The sequence below is a fragment of the Tachysurus fulvidraco genome, chromosome 16 (genome assembly GCF_022655615.1).
Source record: "Tachysurus fulvidraco isolate hzauxx_2018 chromosome 16, HZAU_PFXX_2.0, whole genome shotgun sequence".
Classification (NCBI taxonomy): Eukaryota; Metazoa; Chordata; class Actinopteri; order Siluriformes; family Bagridae; genus Tachysurus; species Tachysurus fulvidraco.
Genome location: NC_062533.1, coordinates 2,596,763 through 2,618,633, shown reverse-complemented (window position 1 = coordinate 2,618,633; position 21,871 = coordinate 2,596,763). Strand labels below are relative to the sequence as shown.

At 38.7% G+C, this 21,871-nt stretch overlaps 2 protein-coding genes across 4 annotated transcripts in view; both read right to left on the bottom strand.

Moving 5' to 3' along the window:
* Positions 1-3,220, bottom strand: part of LOC113647004 (adhesion G protein-coupled receptor F5-like) — a 26,178-nt gene extending 22,958 nt beyond the window's left edge. The window contains exons 1-2 of one of the 2 annotated variants that reach the window (XM_047801339.1): positions 3,140-3,220; positions 1,444-1,476 (exon numbers count right to left, since the gene is read on the bottom strand). In XM_047801339.1, the coding sequence (XP_047657295.1) occupies positions 1,444-1,456 (13 nt within the window). In that variant the 5' untranslated portion in view covers positions 1,457-1,476; positions 3,140-3,220. The remainder of the gene's footprint in view (positions 1-1,443; positions 1,477-3,139) is intronic. The other variant, XM_027153515.2, reaches the window with a different exon arrangement.
* Positions 3,221-7,913: 4,693 nt separating this feature from the next.
* The window catches only part of tnfrsf21 (tumor necrosis factor receptor superfamily, member 21), a 28,203-nt gene continuing 14,245 nt past the window's right edge, over positions 7,914-21,871 (bottom strand). For both annotated transcript variants that reach the window (XM_027153543.2, XM_027153544.2), the window contains exons 4-6: positions 18,229-18,494; positions 13,427-13,640; positions 7,914-11,288 (exon numbers count right to left, since the gene is read on the bottom strand). In XM_027153543.2, coding sequence (XP_027009344.1) covers positions 11,059-11,288; positions 13,427-13,640; positions 18,229-18,494 — 710 coding nt within the window. In that variant the 3' untranslated portion in view covers positions 7,914-11,058. The remainder of the gene's footprint in view (positions 11,289-13,426; positions 13,641-18,228; positions 18,495-21,871) is intronic.

The window sequence follows — 21,871 nt, the reverse complement described above, 5'->3', positions numbered from 1 at the left end:
TCACATGGGTTCTCTTACCACTGCTATGCTGATGATACACAACTTATCTTCTCTTTCCCACCCTCAGATACCACAGCTTCTGACCGGATCTCAGCATGTCTGGCAGAAATATCATCATGGATGACTGCTCATCAGATAAAGCTCAATCCTAGCAAAACTGAACTGCTGTTCATCCCAGGTGATTCATCCCCATGTCATGATCTCATTATATCCTTGCACAAAGATCTGATCTCCCCTTCAGTCACAGCTCACAACCTTGGGGTAACCATGGACAATCTGTCCTTTTCCTCTCATGTTGCTAATGTGACTCGCTCATGTTGGTTTCTTCTCTACAACATTAGAAGGATTCGGCCATTTTTGTCCACACGAGCTGCTCAGGTACTTGTTCAGTCTCTTGTCATTCCAAGACTAAATTACTGCAACACACTGCTGGCAGGTCTACCTATGACCTCAATTCGTCCTCTACAAATGATCCAAAATGCAGCTGCACGACTTGTGTTCAACCTGCCAAAGTTCTCCATACCACCCCGCTGCTGCGATCCCTCCGCTGGCTTCCGGTAGCTGCAGCATCAGATTCAAGACACTGATGCTGGCCTACAAAGCCAAAAACAGACCAGCTCCCTCTTACCTCAAACCCCTCATCATTCCTCACACTGCACACCGCAACCTCCGATCTACCAGCACTGCTCGACTGGTTCCACCATCTCTCAGAGTAAGAGGCAAGTATACTACAAGACTCTTTTCTGTCCTGGCACCGAGGTGGTGGGATGAACTTCCCCTAGGGGTCCGGACAGCTGAGTCACTGCTCAGATGTGCAATAGGCAATTTTCAAATGCCTATTTGAAAAATAGCGTATGGCTTTTTTTGCATTTATTTAAAAAAAATAAATTTTCCATTGTAACTTTGAACAAATGTTTTAAACTCATGGTATCTTAAGTATGTAACCTAGTGAACCAGCATTAATGTATTCAATGTTAGAGATTTAAGCACTTGTACGTCAATCTGGATAAGGGCGTCTGTCACATGCTGTAAATGTAAATGTAAATGTAATGTGTCCTAATTATGTGAGCTTTTTAAATGTTCAATATGTATCGATACTTAATACTCGGTCAACACTCAACTTGAATAATTACTTGAATAATTATCCTCTGATCAAATTTTCTACAGTGTGTCAGTAGAGTAGAGGAGCCACACTAAAGACGTCACTGCTGTAATAAAACTTCAAAATTTATCTTTCTGAGGAAAATGATAAGTGTGATATTTACTAAACATTTAGGCCAAACAGGATTTATTCACATCTGAATTTATTGCTAACCCTAATGTTTGACATTTCAACATCCCTCTTGAAAATGTTATTAAATAGAGATGCTTTGAAATGAATACAGTAAAATGAAATATAATATGAAAATAGTAAATAATATTAAAAAATAAATTTTATTGTACCTTTAGGAAACATTAGGTTCTGGTGCAGTTGTCCTGAATTTCAACAAAACAAGGATTCTTTTTTAGTTATATACATTTTTAAAGATATAAAGGAAAAACATGATGTAAACAATGAATAGATGAAACTAAATTAATAGATTAATTTAGAACATTTTATTTTTTACATTTTTTTTATGAATTTATATTTTTTGTATATTTGCCTCTAATTAAATGTAAATTTGCAGCATTTTACAAAACACTGGTCCTTGGATGACACTCTGTACACAAACTGCATCTGTTTAATGTATAAAATACCACACACACTGTTATCATTTTTTGGTGTCATGGTATATATATATATAAACAATAAAACAAAGCTAAGAATTATCAACATTAAGAGAAATTCATTGCTTATAGATACACAAACAAGCTTTTCAGTGATGTTCTGTAAGACATGATTGTGTTTAGTGGGCAGAGCCAAAGCCTTCTTTAATATAGCTCAGTTTCATATGGTGGTTGTGAGAGTAAACAGTGGAAACAGTGACATAATCATAGTTCTGATCATTTGAGTAATTTTTTGTTCTGGTCTGTTTATTTTATACTACTAGAAAATGATCACACCTAATTTTTCCAGTCACCTAGTGTAGTGTAATAATAAAAACCATATATGTGTGTGTGTGTGTGTGTGTGTGTGTGTGTGTGTGTGTGTGTGTGTGTGTGTGTGTGTGTGTGTGTGTGTGTGTGTGTGTGTGTGTGTGTGTGTGTGTGTGTGTGTGTGAAATCTCATAAATTGGATAAATATGTAACAAGTGCAAAGTTTGGAATTGTATTTTTGAATCTGTAAATGTTTACTGTAAGTTTAACTGCGGTAAAAATAAAAAATAAAGCTTAGTACTTCTAAAAGAAAACAGCATTATATGGGTCTCGGCATTGACTGATACTCAAGGTTTCAGTATAAAAATGAAACATTGGTCACCTTTTATAATACCATTTTATACATGTAATAATTTAAATGCATAATATTTTCTTTTTTGCATATAAAGCAGAATAATAAGGGCAATCATTTTTAAAATGAATAAAAAAATTAAGAAAACATTTTTAAAACAAGTCACTAAATTAAAAAGAAAACAGTAAAATAATGTCTTACATCTTATAAATTCACCACATACTTAGAGCAAATTTTGTTGATTAAAATAATCATATATTATCTGCCTAAAAATGTGCTACTTAAAAAAAAGTATTAGCACTATGTTTAAAAGCCCCACAGATAAATACCAAGATATTGAAGAAAATTCCCTGATTGACTTTTAATTCTATGTTTCAGTGAATAGTTTAATGATATGCTTCTAAAGTCATAGTTATGCTTGATATGCTGATATGCTTCTTAATTATGGGAATATTTATCTTTTTTTAAAAATCTTTTTTTAACAGGGAGTCTTTATCAGACTCTATATGTTTTCAGCTGTTAAAAGAAGACCTAAGTCATATGAACAGCTTATGTATGCACACATGCCTAATGCTGAGTTATACACAAGTGTGCGTTCACCATGAAAATGTTTTTATTGATTTATTGATTATATTCAAGATATTATTGAAGATTTATTGTTACAACCAATAGATGTCCACTATATAATGTACCATTTTTATTCATTGCTCAAATGAAAAACATACAGCTATTCTCTACGTTTTGTTAAGAAAAAATATTCATTACTTTTACCTTGACTTCAACAATCGGCCAACCACAGCGTACTCACTGATCCTCCAGCTACTGGTTGGTGTTGTGACTCCTTTCCTCAGTTCAGATGACCTGCATACACAACAAATACAAAACTTCCTGGAACAAAATAATACGCCTTACTAGTTATCAAGTCTCACCATCAGGTTTTTAATATATTACAAATAAAATATTTAAATATTAATATAATTAATCAAATAATCTCGCACTCTTAGGTCTTCTTCTTCCACTCATTTCATTGTTCCCTCTGTCCGTCTTGTAACGATGGGGAACAGAGCTTTCAGTTACTATGCACCTCAGCTCTGGAACTCACTTCCATCTGAGCTCCGTAATATTGATTCTCTTTCATCATTTAAATCTCAGCTTAAAACTCATCTGTTTAGTTTAGCATATTCTAGATCATGATTTGTAATGTTGGTCCAATTTTTTTTTTTTTTTTTTCTATGTAAGTATTGTATAACTATATTTTTTGTTGTTTTTCTTCTTCTTTTGTACGGTGACCTTGAGTGTTAGAAAGGCGCCTTTAAATAAAATGTATTATTATTATTATTATTATTATTATTATTATTATTATTATTATTATTATTATTATTATTATTATTATTATAATAAACATGTAAAATATAAAACTATATATTTTTTATAATTAAAAAATATATATATATTAAATAAATAAATAAATAAATAAATAAATAAATAAATAAATAGATAGATAGATAGATAAATAAATAAATAAACAAACAAACAAACAAACGATTAAATAAATAAATAAATAAATAAATAAATGATTTGTTAAATTTCTTCATATTCTATTTTAATTCTACTCAATTATAATATTTTACAGACCTTAAGAGTTCTAACACTACCACTACTTCACTCAAATAGTAAGTAAACAAAAGTAACAAGCTATATAGTTGAGACAACGAAATTCCAGTTCATACCGAAGGCTTTTATGAACAACACTTTACTGAAAACAGTTTTAACCCTTTCTAGCATTACACTGGTTTAAAATAGACTTGCAGGACATTTTTCAGTATAAACAATTTTCTTAAACTGCTGCAAGTCTTAGAGAGAAAGGTAGAGTATTGTGAGTCCCCTGCTGGGCAACAACAGCCCACAATACTTGTCCACAATAACACTGTTATAGAGATAAAACAGAAAGCACAACTAAACCTTTATTTAAGAAGCCTAATTATATAATGGCTTAGTTGTGGGGGTTTTCCTCATATACAAGACATTTGAGGGCACCTTTAGATCTACAAGTTATGTAGAACATTACAATATTGCCATGCTGCAGATGTTGACGAGTCGAAAGGAAGGAAAGGAATGGCAAGCTCAGACTTCAAAATTAAATCACACCCTAACTGGGAAATCATCACAGAAACTTAAATTCACCTTAAGATTCAATGAAAGATTTCTACTTAAAATTACGCATCTAAATTGGTTGGTAAAGGAAACGGTTACTTGCATTGGCTTACTGCACAAGAGTCCGGATGCAACAGAGAAATCTCTGGAAAGTCAGTTAGGGTGGGGTCAGACGTTCTTCCAAGTTCTCCTGAAGATCAGAGCAGTTGTCGTTCTTGGAAGTGAAGCTTGCTGGAACTTCTTTGAAGGAAGATGGAGTCGTCTTGAAGCTGTTCTGAAAGTCTGACCACGGATTAGTGGTGTTTGTGACAATTTAAAGGTCGTGAACTCCACCCATTTTTGGGGAGATGACCAATACTTCGGTCAAGGTTTTGGAGGGAAAAACTTCCTTTGTTTCAGGTGTCTGTGGGCGTGGTTTAGCTATCAAACTTTTAGATGACTTTAAAGTTTAATCCAGGGTGTATTAAGACGGTATGGCGCCTTTCGTGCTCAAATAAAATACACCAGTGCTTGAAAAATGAGTAACCGGTAATTTTGTGGTCATTTGGATACTAAACATGAAGGGTAATGACGGTATGAAGGCAGCGGTACATTACATACACAGATCAGTAATCGAAGGGTAACTGATGTTAATACGATATTGTGTTCTTATAAAGGCAAAGAAACAAAAATGAAACATGAACAAGATGCACTTTCATTAGGGAAGTAAAAAGAAAACGATAGCTTCGTATACATTCTGACATCAGACCTTAAAGGGGCATACGGCATTAGAACAGGTATACATTAACATGCCATGATCAGTAAGATATGATGATAGAGTATAACGGATTTTAAAATACAATATTGTTTTCTGACACATGAATAAAATACACCCTTGTCAGGAAATTAAGGAGCAAATAACCCCCCCTTTTTGGTGCCGAAGTTTCTGATAAAGGAGAACTTCGTCATCCAACAGTTATGAAGGTCGGCTGGTCAGTAGATTATGATGGTCAAAGGCAGGTGAATCGTGGTGGTCGGGATTGGCAGCCTGGACAATGCTTGGAGGGCCGTGTCGACTGGGGTGATGTCGATTATTTGCCTCCCCCCTTTGCTTGGCATAGGCTTTTCGGCTGTCTCGAAGCTTCTGGTAAGCCTTTTTGATCTTGTCTGGTTGCTGATCCAGGACGCCCCGCCCCGCACCTTGCGGCTGGAGGTGGTCCAGAGGAGGTAGAGTTGGTCTCGTGTAGTGACGTTAGCTACGGTCTGTAAATGAAAGTCGATGTTTTGCAGGTAGGCATGTATGTCATAGCCTCCTGCAGGGTCTGGCGTGAAAGTAGGGATGTTTCTAGCCAGTTTGTCCAAGTCCTTAGGGGCCACACTGTGACTGGAAAGCGGGGTTTCTTGAAATGTCTCCCACCCTGGGGAGTTCTTGAGTCGGGATTTCTCACCCCCCTTTTAAAATGTTGATTCTTGTTTTGGGGGTATGAGTCCACTGGTTAAGGGAACTTACACATTTGGTATTTCCTTTTCAGGGTCACTTTGTAGATGCCTTTCATATGCCTTAGCTTTGGCAACTCTATCCTTAAGTTCAGTCTCTGCTCTTATCAAAAGGGCCTTGGCTTGTCAGAGTTCCTCCTGAGTGTCCTTTTCCTGTTGTTCTCTGCGTGCTGGGTCCGCTTGGAGATCGGTCACGGCCTGTTGTAGTCCTTTTTCTTTCTCCTGCAGTTCTGTGTTCTCTTCGTCTGCCGTTCCTTGTTGACTCCGAGTCTCTGCCTGGACTGGGTCTAGCTGGTCGTGAGCCTGTGCCAGGTTCCTCTGAGCCTCCTCAACTTGTATCTGTAATGACAACGATTCCTGTTGCAGACGAGAATTTCTTTTCTTCATCCATTTTACCCGGGCGATGAGGTTGTAGGTCAGTGCTCCGAAGATCTTGGCCAGCTCCTCGTGGCTATAGTCCTGTGCTGGGTTATGAGACATCACTGCACTCAGGTTGTCATCAAGCTGTTCCCGGCTCAGGTGTTGCAGATCAGCAGCAGTTTTGGGTAGAAGGGTACCCGTCATGGCGTTCAACCAGGTCTCTAGCTGATCCCGGTGTGTCTCATGGCTGGAGGGTCTGGACATGCTGGCTCACTGGCGAAGAGAGACTGAGACAAGGGCCAATGCAAGTTCTTACAACGCTACGCTAATAGGCAATAACGTGCTGTCCACTCAATTTGCCTAATGGGTAATCTAAAAATTTGGTAATCTAAAACTTTAATTTGCTAAGTTTTTCTGTGATGATTTCCCAGTTAGGTCTTTACCTTATGCCTCAACTAAATAGTACTATTCATTGTTCTCTCTTCTCCAAACATAGCCTTTATGGTTGCGACTATAAAGTTAAATTTTAGTCTCATCCCTGCAAATGGCCCCAGAAGCTGTGAGGCTTGTCTAGGTGCTGTCTGGCATACTGAAGGTGGGCTTTTTTGTGGCATGTGTGCAGTAACGGCTTTCTTCTGGCAACTCGACCATGCAGGTCATTTGTGTGTGTATAAGTACCTCATTTTTGTGTTGCTTGAAACAACACCACCACTTTTTTTTTCCAGAGCAGCCTGTATTTCTCTTAATGTTTTTTGTGGGTTTGTCTTTGTGTCCTGAACAATTCTTCTGGCACTACGGCTTAGTATCAAGAAAACCCCTTATTTTTCACCTCTTTATCAGAGTTTGAACAATACTGACTGGTATTTTCAAGTGTTCTTTTATATCCTTTTACTGCTTTATAATGATCGACTATCTTATTGCGGAGGTCCATTGGCAATTATTTTGTCTTCCCCATGGTGCAGTATCCAGACAAGTCAGTGCATCACCTCATGAGCTGAGAATCTCGCTAATTACAATTACATTGAGCCACAGGTCTGGAAACTTCCCTTCAATAGGCATTATAACTGCTGGGTGTTTATAATGTGGCCAAACATTGAAGGATATGTAAACTTTTGATAAGGGCTGTTTAGGTGATTTCAGTTATCATTAGGTTTTAAAAAGGAGTCAAACAACTATGTGATAATTAATAACTTCACATGATCCTTATCATTAAATAGAAAATTCTTTTGCATTTGCATTATCAGTCATATCGGGGTTGTATATAATCAGATGTGCCACATAATAAATGAGGGTAATAAATTTTCAGAAGGTTTCTTTATATTTGCTGTATAATGGACCTAAAGCCGTAAGGATTGAAATCGAGGATGCAGGTGTTTTGCATCTCATGAGAAAGTGAGTTTTTTATTAACTATCTTATGAAATAGGCCTGAATGCAGAATGAGAACAAGAAAGCTGTAAAAACAGAGTAGCTTCTGCCTCAGATTAATGCTGCCTGGGTATTAAAAGCTCTTAGCATTTAGTTCGACACACACAGGGAGGACACAGTAAAATACAATACTGTTACAAAAGTTTTCATTTTAATTGGTCAGTCATCAATCTCTTACATAACTGTAAATATATTGGTTACATGTGTAAGTTTTAAATCTGTGACCCGGTTATAATGTTCATACGTTAGCTTCACACTTTTAAGACCATTTGATTCTAAGCTTGAGCTTCAGTCTGTTGATTGAATCAATCTAGCAGAAATCGTCAAAGCTGCCAGTATACACTTTTCTTTTGCCTTGACAGTCAAAGGTCAAGTAACCCTGTGCACCATGTTGTCAAGAGCGAGGAGGTATGAATGCCAATCTGACAGAATGCCAATCTGAAGTTCAACATCTCACTACATAGTTACATCTAGCTGACGAGATCTGTTCTGTACCACATATCATTATCTGTAATATGAATCAGGAAACAAAACTGATCCCAAAATGTTCCATACACAGGGGAAATCGACATATATTAGCAAAATGTAATCAAAGATTTTTCAAACACACACACACACACACACACACACACACACACACACACACACACACACACACACACACACACACACACATGCAGTACTGCAGGTGTGTGTGCATATATACAGTACACACAGACACAAAAGTTGGGACACCTCACCATTACACCAGGGAATTTAATGACATTTCATTAGAAATATAATAGATGGAGTTGGTCTATAACAGCTTCCACTCATCTCAGCAGGCTTTCCACAAGACTTTGGAGTGTTTCTGTGGGAATTTTAGCCCATTTATCCAGTAGAGCAACATGTCAGGTTGAGCACTGATGAGAACGCGAGCCTTGCAACTTTTTCGTCCGACAGGTGTTTGATGACTAAACTCATCCATCATTGACTTTTGCTTAGTGCACTGGGACACAGTCATACTGGAATAGACAAGGGCTTTCCCCAAACTGTTCCTAAACTGTTCCCACAAAGTTCAAAGCATCGTCCAAAATCTCTTCGTGTGCTAAAACATTAAAACTTCCAGTCACTGAAAGCGAGGGGCTTAATCCAATCTCCTCACAATCCCATAACTTTATCCATCCTCCACCAAACTTTACAGTAGGCACAATGTAGTCAGGCCGGTAACATTCTCCTTCCATCCGTCAAACCTATTAGGTTGCATCAGACTGCCAAACAGAGAAGTGTGGTTTAACACTCCACAGAACACACTTCCACTGTTCCAGTGTCCAGTGGCAGCATATTTTTCAGAACTCCATTCAACGTTTGTTGATGTAAGGCTTGCAATCAGCTGCTTAACCGTGGAAAGCGATTCCTCGAAGCGACTGTCACAGTTTCTGTGCTGAAATAAATGCCAATGGAAATTTGAAACCCATCAGCTATAGAACCAGCAGATTTTTGGTGACTTTTACACACCATGTGCCTCAGCACAGCTTTGTGACTTGCGTTGCTGGTGTTTCCACTTTCCAGAAATACCGCTTAGAGTTGACCATGGAATATATATATATATAGCAGGAGGGAAAGTTCAGAAACAGCGACATCTTTAACGCTTTTATTTCCTGCGCTCTTCTGAACGACTCTTTCTTTTCAGAAAGATCTGTAAATGGCTAGATGCTTGAATTGATTTTATATTGATTTTGATTCAATAACTAAGATGTGTGTCCCAATACTTTTGCCCACATAGAGTATATACATATATATATATATGAGATAGACTTTAACAGGAAACAAAGCAAGCATCACACACATCATGTTTACAATGAATTTCTTGAATTTATATATTTTTGTAAAGCTACTTTGTGACACTGTCCGCTTATAAAATGGCTATACAATAAAACTGGATTGAATCGAGGATGTTTTTTAGATAAAAGTTTGTTAATTTCCACCATGTATGGAAGCTTTTGGAAAGCCATCTACTTTCTATTGGTGTATTTTTCCTCCTTGCATAAACCGTCAAGTCCCAGTGTTACTTCTGCCATTTTGAACCGGGTCTCAGTTAAAGTATGTGTTTGTTGTATATTTCATGGACAGGTGCTCTTACATATCAACAGATCGGTTCAAGCAGAATATTAATCCACATCTTCAATCATGAATGATGTCGCAGCCAGTAGTGTTGCTTCGAAATGCCCTTTGAAATCAACATAGTAATCGTTATACGAACGCTACGACAGCAGTGTTCAATAAATGCAGTCAGAATAAAGACATTTTGTCAGAAGATTTTACCAACGGAGGCTGTTGACATGGTGATGACGTGTGTAAAGATGCTGTAACATATGGTACAGATGGTAAAGACAAGGTGTAAAGGTAAACGGTTCACAAGTGTTATTATAGCTACTACAGTACCAGCTGTGGCCCCTGTGTGACCTCTCCAGCTTGCATGTACAGGATACTAGACAACATGGCTGTTTTTCAGGAACTGGGTTATGTGTACATTCATTTTTCGCCTTTAAATGTCCGTTCTAATTAAACGTAAGTAGCCATTAATCAGGTCTATAGCCTGTGGCTGTACACATCACCATGCAGGGCCTAAATGACCTCTTGATTTCGAACCTAAGTAAGCCAAGTAAGTGTTGCTTCTTCTATTCCTAGCTGGTATTTAAACAATATATTGAACATGTTTGTTGTTCGTTTCCACCTGTTGATAGACTAATTCAAGTAGAGTACTAAATGCATATCTTTAGTCATGACTGTAAAATGGCAACCAGTAGTGTTGCTGTTCAATGCCCGTAAATTCACATTGGAAATGCGTGTTACACAAATAGCACTGTTCATACTGTAATATATGCATAGCAAAAAAAAAAAAAAAGGCTTTTGCTTGTTATGACTGTTTTTGTTAAAAAAAAAAACCTTTTGGCAAAATGCTGTAGGATCTACAGTAGGATAAGAGCTTGCAAATCACCAATCTAACGTTTCAGCTACATTACTACATTATTGTGCATTAGTTTTAGACATTGTTGAGAGTATGCTAGTATGCTAGTATGTTACAGCATCATGAATGTATGACTAGAATCAAACAATGAAACAAACAAGAAGCTCCGAAATATAAAGAGAACGATGTGTGAAGGCTACATTTGGCAAGCGATGGCTTTTAATATGCTTGGAGACCTTTGTGTTACTTTTCCACAAGGACATGGTGGGGTTGTCTATGTTTGTTTGTCTGCTCTCTCTGCAAGTAACTATGAATAAAACAGGTTCATAGTAGATCAGGCAAGTGGCTATACACAGAGTCCAGCAGGGTCTGGCTGGCCTCTTGGCTCTTTACTCCAGCGATCTCGAACAGACGGTCCAGCTTGTCCTCGGCCATAGAAATCTCCTCAATCACATGCAGCTCCTCTGGGTTTAGGATGTGCAGCATGTCGTCAAAAATGGGCTGTAGGTCGCATGGGTCAAGACGCACCTGCCTCAAAACCGTGTCCTTCTTCTCTGTTGGACGATATAAGGCAGAAATTAAGTGACTGAGGAGGTAGTAAGTGTGTTGTGGTGATTATCATTAAATGCAGTAAATAAACATAATAATTTGTTTGATTATTATGATTATTGTTCAGCATTGGGTTCCTAAATGTTTCAGAAATAACTAAAAGAATAAATAAAACAAATTATTTAAATTAGTTTTATTTATTCATTTGGTTATTTCTGAAACATTTATTAATGCTGAATTTGTCTGAAAAGAACACAGTATAAAAGAGCATGTAAGCGCACAAAGCATCCACAAGGAGGAAGCATAATCAAAGCCACTTCACATTTAGGTCAATCCTACATTTTGTTCCCCGCATGGATGCGGTATCATTTTTGGGGTGATAAGTGGGTCAGCAATGTTTTTCTCTCTACACTTGACAGAACAATATATAAGTCAAACATTAGATTATACAGTGTTCTATTTTTTTAATTATGTCAACATTAAATCAAGACTTTTTGATTGCCAAATTATTTTGCTTCTTCCTAGACTTAAATAGTGCAATTAAGGGAATGCCTCATAAGAACGTCTAATTAAACACTCGAGTATCTGCTCGTTCTGAACGGTGGACCTTTCTAAACATCAGCGAGAATGCAACTGTTATCACGTATATGGACCTTTTCTTTATCCATCATCCGGGAGCTTCACATACCTACTCCTTCAGACAAAGAGCAGCTGTCTTCAAACGTGACCATGTAAGTAAATGGGCAAGGAAGAAGATGTAGATCCAGATTACAATTACAGAGGTGGAGCTGAGGAGAGAGACTCATACTACCCCAACCAAAAAGGCCTCAATGACTCGATTAGAGTTCTTGCACTTTCTCTTCTGTGCAAGTGGCAAGTCATCGGATGCATTTTGCATCTTGTTCAGTCATTAAGATGGGCTCTGCTTCTGCCCCAATGTGGCCAGTCTGTTGGGGTAATAGTTTCGGTCGTAAACCCAAACAAGTGGTGCATCTTTTATTACCGCTCATCCAAGAGATTTTAAGCTCTGTAATGGAACAAGTGCCTGTCTCTTCCCCTGGCTCACTGTTTACCTTAAAGAGGATTACAACAAAGTTGAGACATGGCTTGACGTACGATAAATGTGGCTGGGAGATCAGCTGGGACTTCAAAATGATGGGTCTTTAACCAAGATTCTCTGCTATCCTTGTAGAGGAACAACAGCGAGTGGGAGACATTGCTGGCAGAGTTGGGAGTAAGTCACACACGTGCAAGTCACAAGTACGTCTCGAGTCATGAATGTCGAGTCTAAGTCAAGTCGAGTCTTTTTTAAATTTTAGTCAAGCAAGTCTCAAGTCTCACATTTGCGATTTAAGTCTGACACGAGTCAAGTCGAGTCCCCCATCTCCGAGTCACTTAACACAAGTCCGAGTCAAGTCTCAAGTCATGAATGCCAAGTCAAAGTCAAGTCGAGTCTTTTTTATTATTTGTCAAGCAAGTCTCAAGTCTCAAATTTGCGACTTAAGTCGGACTCGAGTCAAGTCATATGACTCGAGTCACCCATCTCTGAATGCTGGACCCCAGGAAGGTGCTGATGCCACCACTGCACCTCAAAAAGTCTTATGTATCACAACTCTATATAACGAGTCAACAGAGCACCTGGAAGACTTCTTTCCTAAGCTGTGGTTTACAAAATAATCGTAAATCCTGAAAAACTACTCACTACTAAATCTCCTGTGGAGAATTTTAACTTTATTTTACTGTTCATTTTGATTCATGTGTTGTTGGCAGATTTAGAAAAATACGAATATCCTGGTCACAAATGCAAAGTTTTCAAGAAAGGAAATGTCCTGGGAAATAAAAAAAAATTGACTTACTTTCCCTTTAAATCTCAGAGCTCCAGATACCAAAAAAATATTACTGGCCGTACAGGATTTACTACTTACTTTTAGGATTTCCATTAATATACACACCTAAAGCGCATCCCTGATGGGTGACAGAGAAGCCGGCATCAAATCATATTACATCTCGTTAACTCTTTTGAGTCACTAGCATAAGATTCAACAAAACGCCCTGACTCACTTTAACAAATCAACCGTAACTTCCTTAAATGTAACAACGGAAGCTCTTTACCAGTCTCACTGAACTCATCTTGTATATTTACCTTTGGTAATGAAAGAGCCAGTGCGGCTCAAGGCGGAGTCTTTGCTTGAGGTGGAGTCACAGCGCAGCAGAGGCTCAGACTCGTCGGTGAAGAAGCCTTTGGTGCGGTCGAGTGGAGAGTGCTCCACTACCAATCCCTGTGCATCCAGAGGTTTATGGTTGGGGCTGGTGCCTTGGTTTACATTCACTGATATCATCAACTGGTTCAGATCGAACTGCAGTGGCACAAAGATAGTATTTAATACACATGCCTTGTGGGCTGCTAATGAAGTATAGTAAAGCTGAATCTCACACAGTATTAAGAAACCAAACAGCAGATAAGGAGCATTTAGAATCGAAAAAAAAGGTTGTTTTTTATTATTTATTGATCTTTTTTGCTAATCTAACCCAATCTAATTCAATTCAATTCATTTTATTTGTATAGAGCTTTTAACAATTTCCCATTGTCTCAAAGCAGCTTTACAGAATTGTGAAGAAGAAATAAATATATAATAATAATTAGAATAAAAAATAAGAATAAAAAATAAGTAGTGACGTGACATACGGCTAAGTACGGTGACCCATACTCAGAGTTCGTTCTCTGCTTTTAACCCATTCAAAGTGCACACACACACACACACAGCAGTGAACATACACACACACCGTGAACACACACACGGAGCAGTGGGCAGCCATTTTTATGCCGCGGCACCCGGGGAGCAGTTGGGGGGTTCGGTGCCTTGCTCAAGGGCACCTCAGTCATGGCCGGCCCGAGACTCGAACCCACAACCTTAGGATTACGAGTCAGACTCTCTAACCATTAGGCCACGACTTGCCCCAAAAATTTGTGAATATATACAATTAAATAAATACAATTAAAGTTTAAAATTTAATTTTAAAAAGATGAACTTAATTTAAAATACTACACATCTACCCCTATGAGCAAGCCGGAGGTGACTGCAGCAAGGAATCCCCCTGAGATGATATGAGGGATAAATCATGAGAGGAACCAGGCTCAGTAGGGAACCCATCCACATTTGGGTGACACTGGACAGGAAATAATGTCAATGTAAATAATGTCCTTCCTACTACAGTTTATAATAGTGCCACAGAGAGCTCCTGAGGAACTAACGAGCCATCGTGAACTCTGAGATCAGCGCCTGATTGCTGATAAAGAATCTAATCTGCTGGGTATTCATGATATGAATCATAATTCCACAATAAATTTGACAAAGATCACAGAACCACTAGTTCTTGAGTTACAACACTATGGAGTTGTAGGCACAACAAACAACCTGGAAACACAACCTGTACAATTCCTCCATCACATCTCAGAGGCATAAAAAAGACTGCAAGAAAAAAATACAACAAACAATACACGAAGCAATTCGTTCTCAGGCTGTTTATATGTATACAGTGTGTTACTCTGTCTTATCTTGGTCATCCTGGCCTTGTCCCGTTGTCCTGGTCAGGACTGCAATAGATCATCTTCATCAGTTATAAATTCTTTTATGTACCCCCCCCCCCTTCATTTTCTGTTTTTTTTTTTTTTTCTGTTTTTCTGTAAGCAAACCTTTTGCTAGCATCTCTGCCAAATGCCAAACATATAAAGGAATAAAAAAACCACTATAGAGTAGTTTAGGGTTTATAATGATTAGAGATATAAACTATGACCATAGTTGAGTAAACATGACTGATTTCACCGACGTAGTCCGTGACCTTGACCCTGTGCATCACAGCAGATTTACACATGCCAAGCAAATGAAAGAGACTCTGTCCAAACTCACAGCCTTGCGATTCACCGCCCACAAGTCACACGGGTTCATTCATTCATTCATAAAATGTAAGTCAAACACACACAATACTGGGGAAATTGACTCTTGTTGATGTGTCACTGTCTTGACAAATGACTGTTCAGTGAACCGGTTTAATGAATGTACATGTACATCTGACAAACTTTCTCACTTCTCAAGTGGTTACTGATTTCCACTTTACAATACAGCGATTAGTTTGAACGTAGGTTATTAAGTTTAGTGACCCATGCTGTAGAAAGTTGGGCAATATTATATAATAATATACGTAGTAACGACTCTGCCGATCCAACGGCGCCACCTTCAAAATGCCTTCAAGGAAGATTTATGTGCCCCATAAACCCGTAAATGTGGAAAAAATATGCAGTATTCTACATGAACAGTAAAGCAAGTCTGAGTCTCTCTACTATAATTTGACGGAGCTGTAAATCACACTACGGCAAAATCGCAAATGTATCTGTTGGAAAACAAGAAACTTTTATACTTTTGAACCAAACCAAACTAGACAAGCAGAAACAGACGCACTGCATTTAACACAGAAACAGATGTTACTGACGGTTGTATGATATTTATGATCAGTATTAAACTTTCGGATAAAATAAAGGATAAATATGAACTGAAAGGCACTCTACTCGTACAAAAATAAAGTATGTATCATCCATTTCCTAAATCCAAATGTTACACTTTGATCGGCTTTTTCAGGAGATCGCTGAATTCTGACAACTGCCATACATATCCGTGGCTGAGGATTCGGGTTGAAGAAGCAGGTGTTGGCCGTCACCCTCCCTGGTTATAGCAGTTATATGATATGTAAATGCTAGCTGGTGAGAGCTAATTGACAAGTGACAAATTAGCGAGAAAAATGAGCAGAAAAATGTACAAAAATTTATATACAGTATTTAAATAGGTTTGCAGTAACCAGATTGTAACGGTAGCCAAGTTATCCATAACCACAAGGCTTGTTTTTTTCCCTTCTGGGTTTAACTAACAGGGCTTAATAACTAAATAAATAAATGGTTTGTTTGCACTAATTATGGCTTATTAAATGGTGCTGAGAGCTGGATATATAAAGCCAATTACCGTACAATTGGAATTTTGTAAAAATCAGAATTTCTTATCCCTCCAGCTGACCTTGAGACAAGGGCGAAGCATAGCGCAGGTTTATAACAAACGTTTGGACTCGTGCTTTAAAATGAAAGCTGATGATTGATTCTTTATCCCAAGAGCAGGACTCAATCAATACACTGTACTGTAGCTGTGTGGGACGGAGCCAGAAAAGTCACAGGATGTTGGGTTACTGAGATTTGGCACATTTCTGTCAGGATATTTCTGCGAGGGAAACGCGGTGTGTGTGTGTGTGTGTGTGTGTGTTTGTGCATGTGTGTGTGTTTTTAATCCATAGTTAATTACTAATGTTATTAATACATTGCAAAAATGACATCATAGCAAGTATCTTAAATACCATCAAATATATCTACAGTTTTCTATAATTCAAATATTAATCCGAATATAAGATTATTAAACCTATCTCTACAGTATATACTCATTTTAGGACTCAGGCTCGTAAGCTTTTTGACAAGTCAGACGATCACAAACACCTGAATCACTTTGAGACACAATGGGCACCACTAAGCCCTGTAAGTCACTGTTTGTTAAGCACATCTGTTCAGTTACTGTGAGTAGCATCATTATATGTTGTTGATTCCGTGTCATGTTCATGTATATTTTACGACTGTTCGGTTTATGTAAGTGTTTGTTACATAGTCCTGAGCTTTGTTCATGTGTGCTTTACTTTCTAATAAAAGTCTCCTCCCTTCTCTCTGACCGTGACGGATTTGACTTGCATTTAATTCTGAAAAGGATTCGATCTGTCTTTGCTCTCTCCTTAATGAGGTTCAATGACGCACGACATTAATGGACAAATGGTGCCATAAGATCCTCTTTACTTAGAAATCATGGCAGAGAGTTTACTGCACACTTGTCTGTAGTTCAGATGGAGGTCTTCAGTCAAGAAATGAAACAACATTAACATCGTCATCTTATGGAGGGAATCTGCTTATTAACTACATTTACAGCATTTAGCAGACACTTCTTATCCAGAGTGACTTACATTTTCTTTTTTCAGTTTATACACCTGAGCAATTGAGACTTAAAGGCCTTGCTCAGGGGCCCTGCAGTGGCAACTTGGTGGACCTGGGATTCAAACCAATGACCTTCCGATCAGTATTCAAACACCTTGACCACTGAGCTACCACATCACTCCACAACTACACAGTAAGATTTAGTGCAGACAATAAAAGAAATATGCTCCAACAGAAAGAATCATACAGACCTAATAAAACAGACCTAATAAAACTACTCGACTATATGTTTACAACAGACGTGACGCCGTACCACTTTTTGTTTCTGATACCAAACCTCGAGTGTCAGCCGCAAGAGAAACCCATCCAATAGCGCTAATAAATAATGTTTCTTTCTTTTTTCTTTTTTTTTTGTGGAATTGGAGACAAAACATTGCTTAAATATCACAAATATCACACGCTTAATAAACAATCACTTGTGACATATATATATACTGTATAATAAATATCTAACAAGACAGATATAATAAATACGATGAAAATAAATCCAAAAGAAGTCGAATCTTAATATTAATCTTAAAGGCCTTTATACTGTATTTAAATATTTACAGTTTCAACATTAAATTCAGTCACGTTCTGTTTCAGTATCAGACCAAATTCATTCTTAATTTTTCTCTAATATCCAAGACATCGTTTTTTGCTGCCGTCGGCTTGATTTATTTCATGTTTGGCAGTAAATAAACAGACAATCGAGTTTATTTGCTTATCCATGAGAGAAAAACTAAATGCAGCAATATGCTATGCTTTGCTTCATGTTGGAACTGACAAAAAACACAGTCCTATTGATGCTGTTCTTGGACATTACTCATGTTACTCAGTAAACACACAATGTATAAATGAGTCATGCTGGTGTAACGTTGTGTGCCACTCACCTGAGGATTGTCTTCCATGACACCACGGATCTTCTCCACCACGTCAATGCGCCGTTGTTGATGAAGGGCATTTATAAGCTTGGCTAGATTAGCATCGCTATCACAGATGGTCCAGTGCTGTAGGGCAGCATACGCTCGCTCATGGTCAGCCGGGTAGCCTTTAGAGAAAGCAGCCACTTCACGCTCATTAGCATTAGCCAAGGACTGGTACATGTCGATCCACTGGCAACCAATCTGAGCTGCCACCAGTTTTAGGATATCAACACCTATGAATGACAGAAAGATGGATAGTTATGTTTTTCTTTCTTTGTATATTAAATAACGTGTTCCACCTGATTGAAAAGAAACACGATGAAACTGTCAGCAAAACAATGACCTCTCAAACTAAAACCAAAAACATACTGAAGGTTGGGGGTGGTGAGCATGTTCGCCTCACACCTCCAGGGTTGGGGGTTTGATTCCCACCTCCGCCTTGTGTGTGTGGAGTTTGCATGTTCTCCCCGTGCCTCGGGGGTTTCCTCCGGGTACTCCGGTTTCCTCCCCCGGTCCAAAGACATGCATGGTAGGTTGATTGGCATCTCTGGAAAAATTGTCCGTAGTGTGTGTGTGTGTGTGTGTGTGTGTGTGTGAGTGAATGAGAGTGTGTGTGCCCTGTGATGGGTTGGCACTCCGTCCAGGGTGTATCCTGCCTCGATGCCCGATGACGCCTGAGATAGGCACAGGCTCCCCGTGACCCGAGAAGTTCGGATAAGCGGTAGGGAATGAACGAATGGATACTGAAGGTTACTACAAAAAACATCATATTGCCTATTTATTTTTTTGGGTTAAACGTTTTTCACGTCTTTGTGATCATGAACCACGACGACGATCATATCAGTAAAAATGCTTGAAAAGTAAAACAAAACAGCTGATAATGAGTGCACCAGTTTATCTTTATTTATGACACCTGAAAGACTCACCTGCTCCAAACTGTGTGAAAAAGTTTTGTTCTTCAGGACAATCCATATTAAGTAGATATTTGGGGCGCACGGGCATCATGTGGGAGTTTGAACAACACAACAATAGTTCGTTTAAGTGAAGCCATATGTTTTTGGTTTGGGAATTCAAACGAGGCAGCAAGCCAGCTGCAACAGGTCTAGCTTGGGCATCTAAACACGAGCTTGGGACTTCCCTCTGCATGCCTTATAGAGTCTGATGGATTTAAAAGTCTTTGTCACAGCAACAAAACTGCACTGTAATAAAAGTGCCAGCCAGGTCATCTTATTTCATGGAAGCATAGCAGAACTGCAGCCTCATCGATTTGCTGCCCTTTATGTTTTTCCCCCCACAGAGATTCTCTACATGCATGCATTTTCAACACTGCTCAGATTAAAGGACATGTTTTTGCCATTTGCTGGATTCCAGATAAAGTCACAGTGCACTTTTCGTGAGAAAAGTTGACTGAGAAACAGCTGACTTCTGGAATCAGTAGAGGAGGTGAATGGAATAATTCAGAAAATAACAGCTTTACGATTTAACGAAGGGATTCTACCGCTTTTCCCTCCGTGGCTGTCCGACCATCCCACACATGCTGCCTGACTTTAGGCTCACCCATAAAGTTTATGATCTCCTCATATAAAAAGTGCTCAGCCAACCATGCTTCTGAGCAGTGAGCTTTTATAGACAACACCTATCGAGGACGTTGTAATGTAGGGCACACAAAGTTGGTTTACTCCCCTTTGATCTGAGCTAAAGTGAGCTTTGATATGCTGTTTAAGGCACCGCCTGGGCTCCAGTGAAAGTATTCATTATTTCTACGACCATTCTTTTTAATTTATATGTTTCCCATCAGGCCCTTTATTGGCAACGTTTAACTATTCTAGTAAATATACGCGAACGCCTGCAGGCTTACTAATTAAACACGTTGAATGAATTAAGTCACTCGCATATGGGATGATTTCAGGGCATCAGTCTGCTGCAAAAAGTTAAACTCGGCTTGTTCGACCACATACTCACATGCTCAGAGGAAATTACCCTGTGTGAGTGCACTTCAATTTTTTTGTTTGTTGTAGGAAGTAAAATGCCATAAAATGTCTGGAGTTTCGAGACAAAGAAAAGTTTAAACGTATAGGGAATGAAAAACATTCCAGTTAAAAGGAGCTCCAGAATGTTTGTATTTTCTTAAAAAGTCTTTTAAAAGAGAGGAACTGTTACTTTACAATGTTAAAATCGTATATTTTTTCCCTATTCTCTTTTATACAGCAGTTCATTCCAATTCACTCATCTGATTGGTCAGGTAAAGTTCCAAGAGTGTTTATATTTACTATAACAGCACTGGGACATTTCACTGTAACAGTGGCAGTGACAATCCCTCTATTAGCACCGCCAGATGGAGCCCTCGTCTGAGCTTTAGCGATTCTAGGTCAAATTGTTACTTCCTGTTTATATATATATATATAAACCATACTTAATGCAAAGTATTGCTAGGTATCCTGCTTTACCCTGCTGTCGTATTGTTCTCATGTTGCTCGTCATCTGTGTATTTGGATTGTATGCCTCAAGGATTGCTTTTCTGGTTATTCATCTGTTTTCCAACCCCTGGTTAAGTGTTTGGGTTGTATGTTCACAGTTATCAGTACATCTCTGCACATGAATCCTATGCCTGCTGTCCCTGCTGGTTCATTACAAAATTTACCCAGAATCCTGCAGAGATTCTATGACTCTAGGTCCTTGTGACACACCAAGGTGAAATGCTTGCAGCTTACCAGATGCAGCTTAGCACGTTATAAGTTGGTAACAAGTAGCTAATCGACCTCCATTCTACCCGTGTAGACGTTTTTTTATGGAAGTGCAGCATTTTCTTCGCTCACCAGCCAAATGCCTATCAGTGTGAAACCACACAATGTGTCTTTGTAATTAATGTTGCTCCAAAGAAGGAATGGCTCAGGAATGGGCATCGGCGGTTTGGGATAAAGATGCCCGAATTTGAAAAACCTTTGCTCAAATTTTCCAAAAAATCAGGAATATATTAGAACATCTGGCATGACGAGAGGACATGTCTATGCAACTGCTGCAGCTACGGCAAGACACTGACATGGCTGTAGACTCTGTGGTTCAATTTTGCACGCTGGCAGCTCAAGGTGGATGAAATGAGGCAGCCTGACGGGCAGAATTTCAGGAATGATTAAACTTTACTCTTCAAGCTGAAATGGTTTGTAAGGACAAAAAATCGCTATGTCACAACATATCAATCTAGTCATCCATCTAGACAATTTGATACGCAACCAGGCTGCTAACAATGTGTTGAAGGCCCCACAAGAGCTCGGTGAGACTCACAAATGCAATCACCTGGGGCAGACCAAGGTTTCAGCTGAGGAGAAACCGTAACGTTTCCTCCAACATCTCTGCTTCTACTGTGGACAGTCAGAACACCAACATGCTGCCTGCCCAAATAAGAAACAATCGCCGAGAGGAAGAAGGAAGAAGCTGCCTTCATGCCACAACAGCCATGATTCCACCCTAGTAGATTCCAGTTCTGAAATTTGTCTTATCCACCAGCCAATTCATGCAAGAATTACAGATTTCCACAGTGCCATGATCAGCCACTCTTAGGATCACAGCGATGAACGACTAGTCAATCAGTAATGGCTACATCATGCACTAG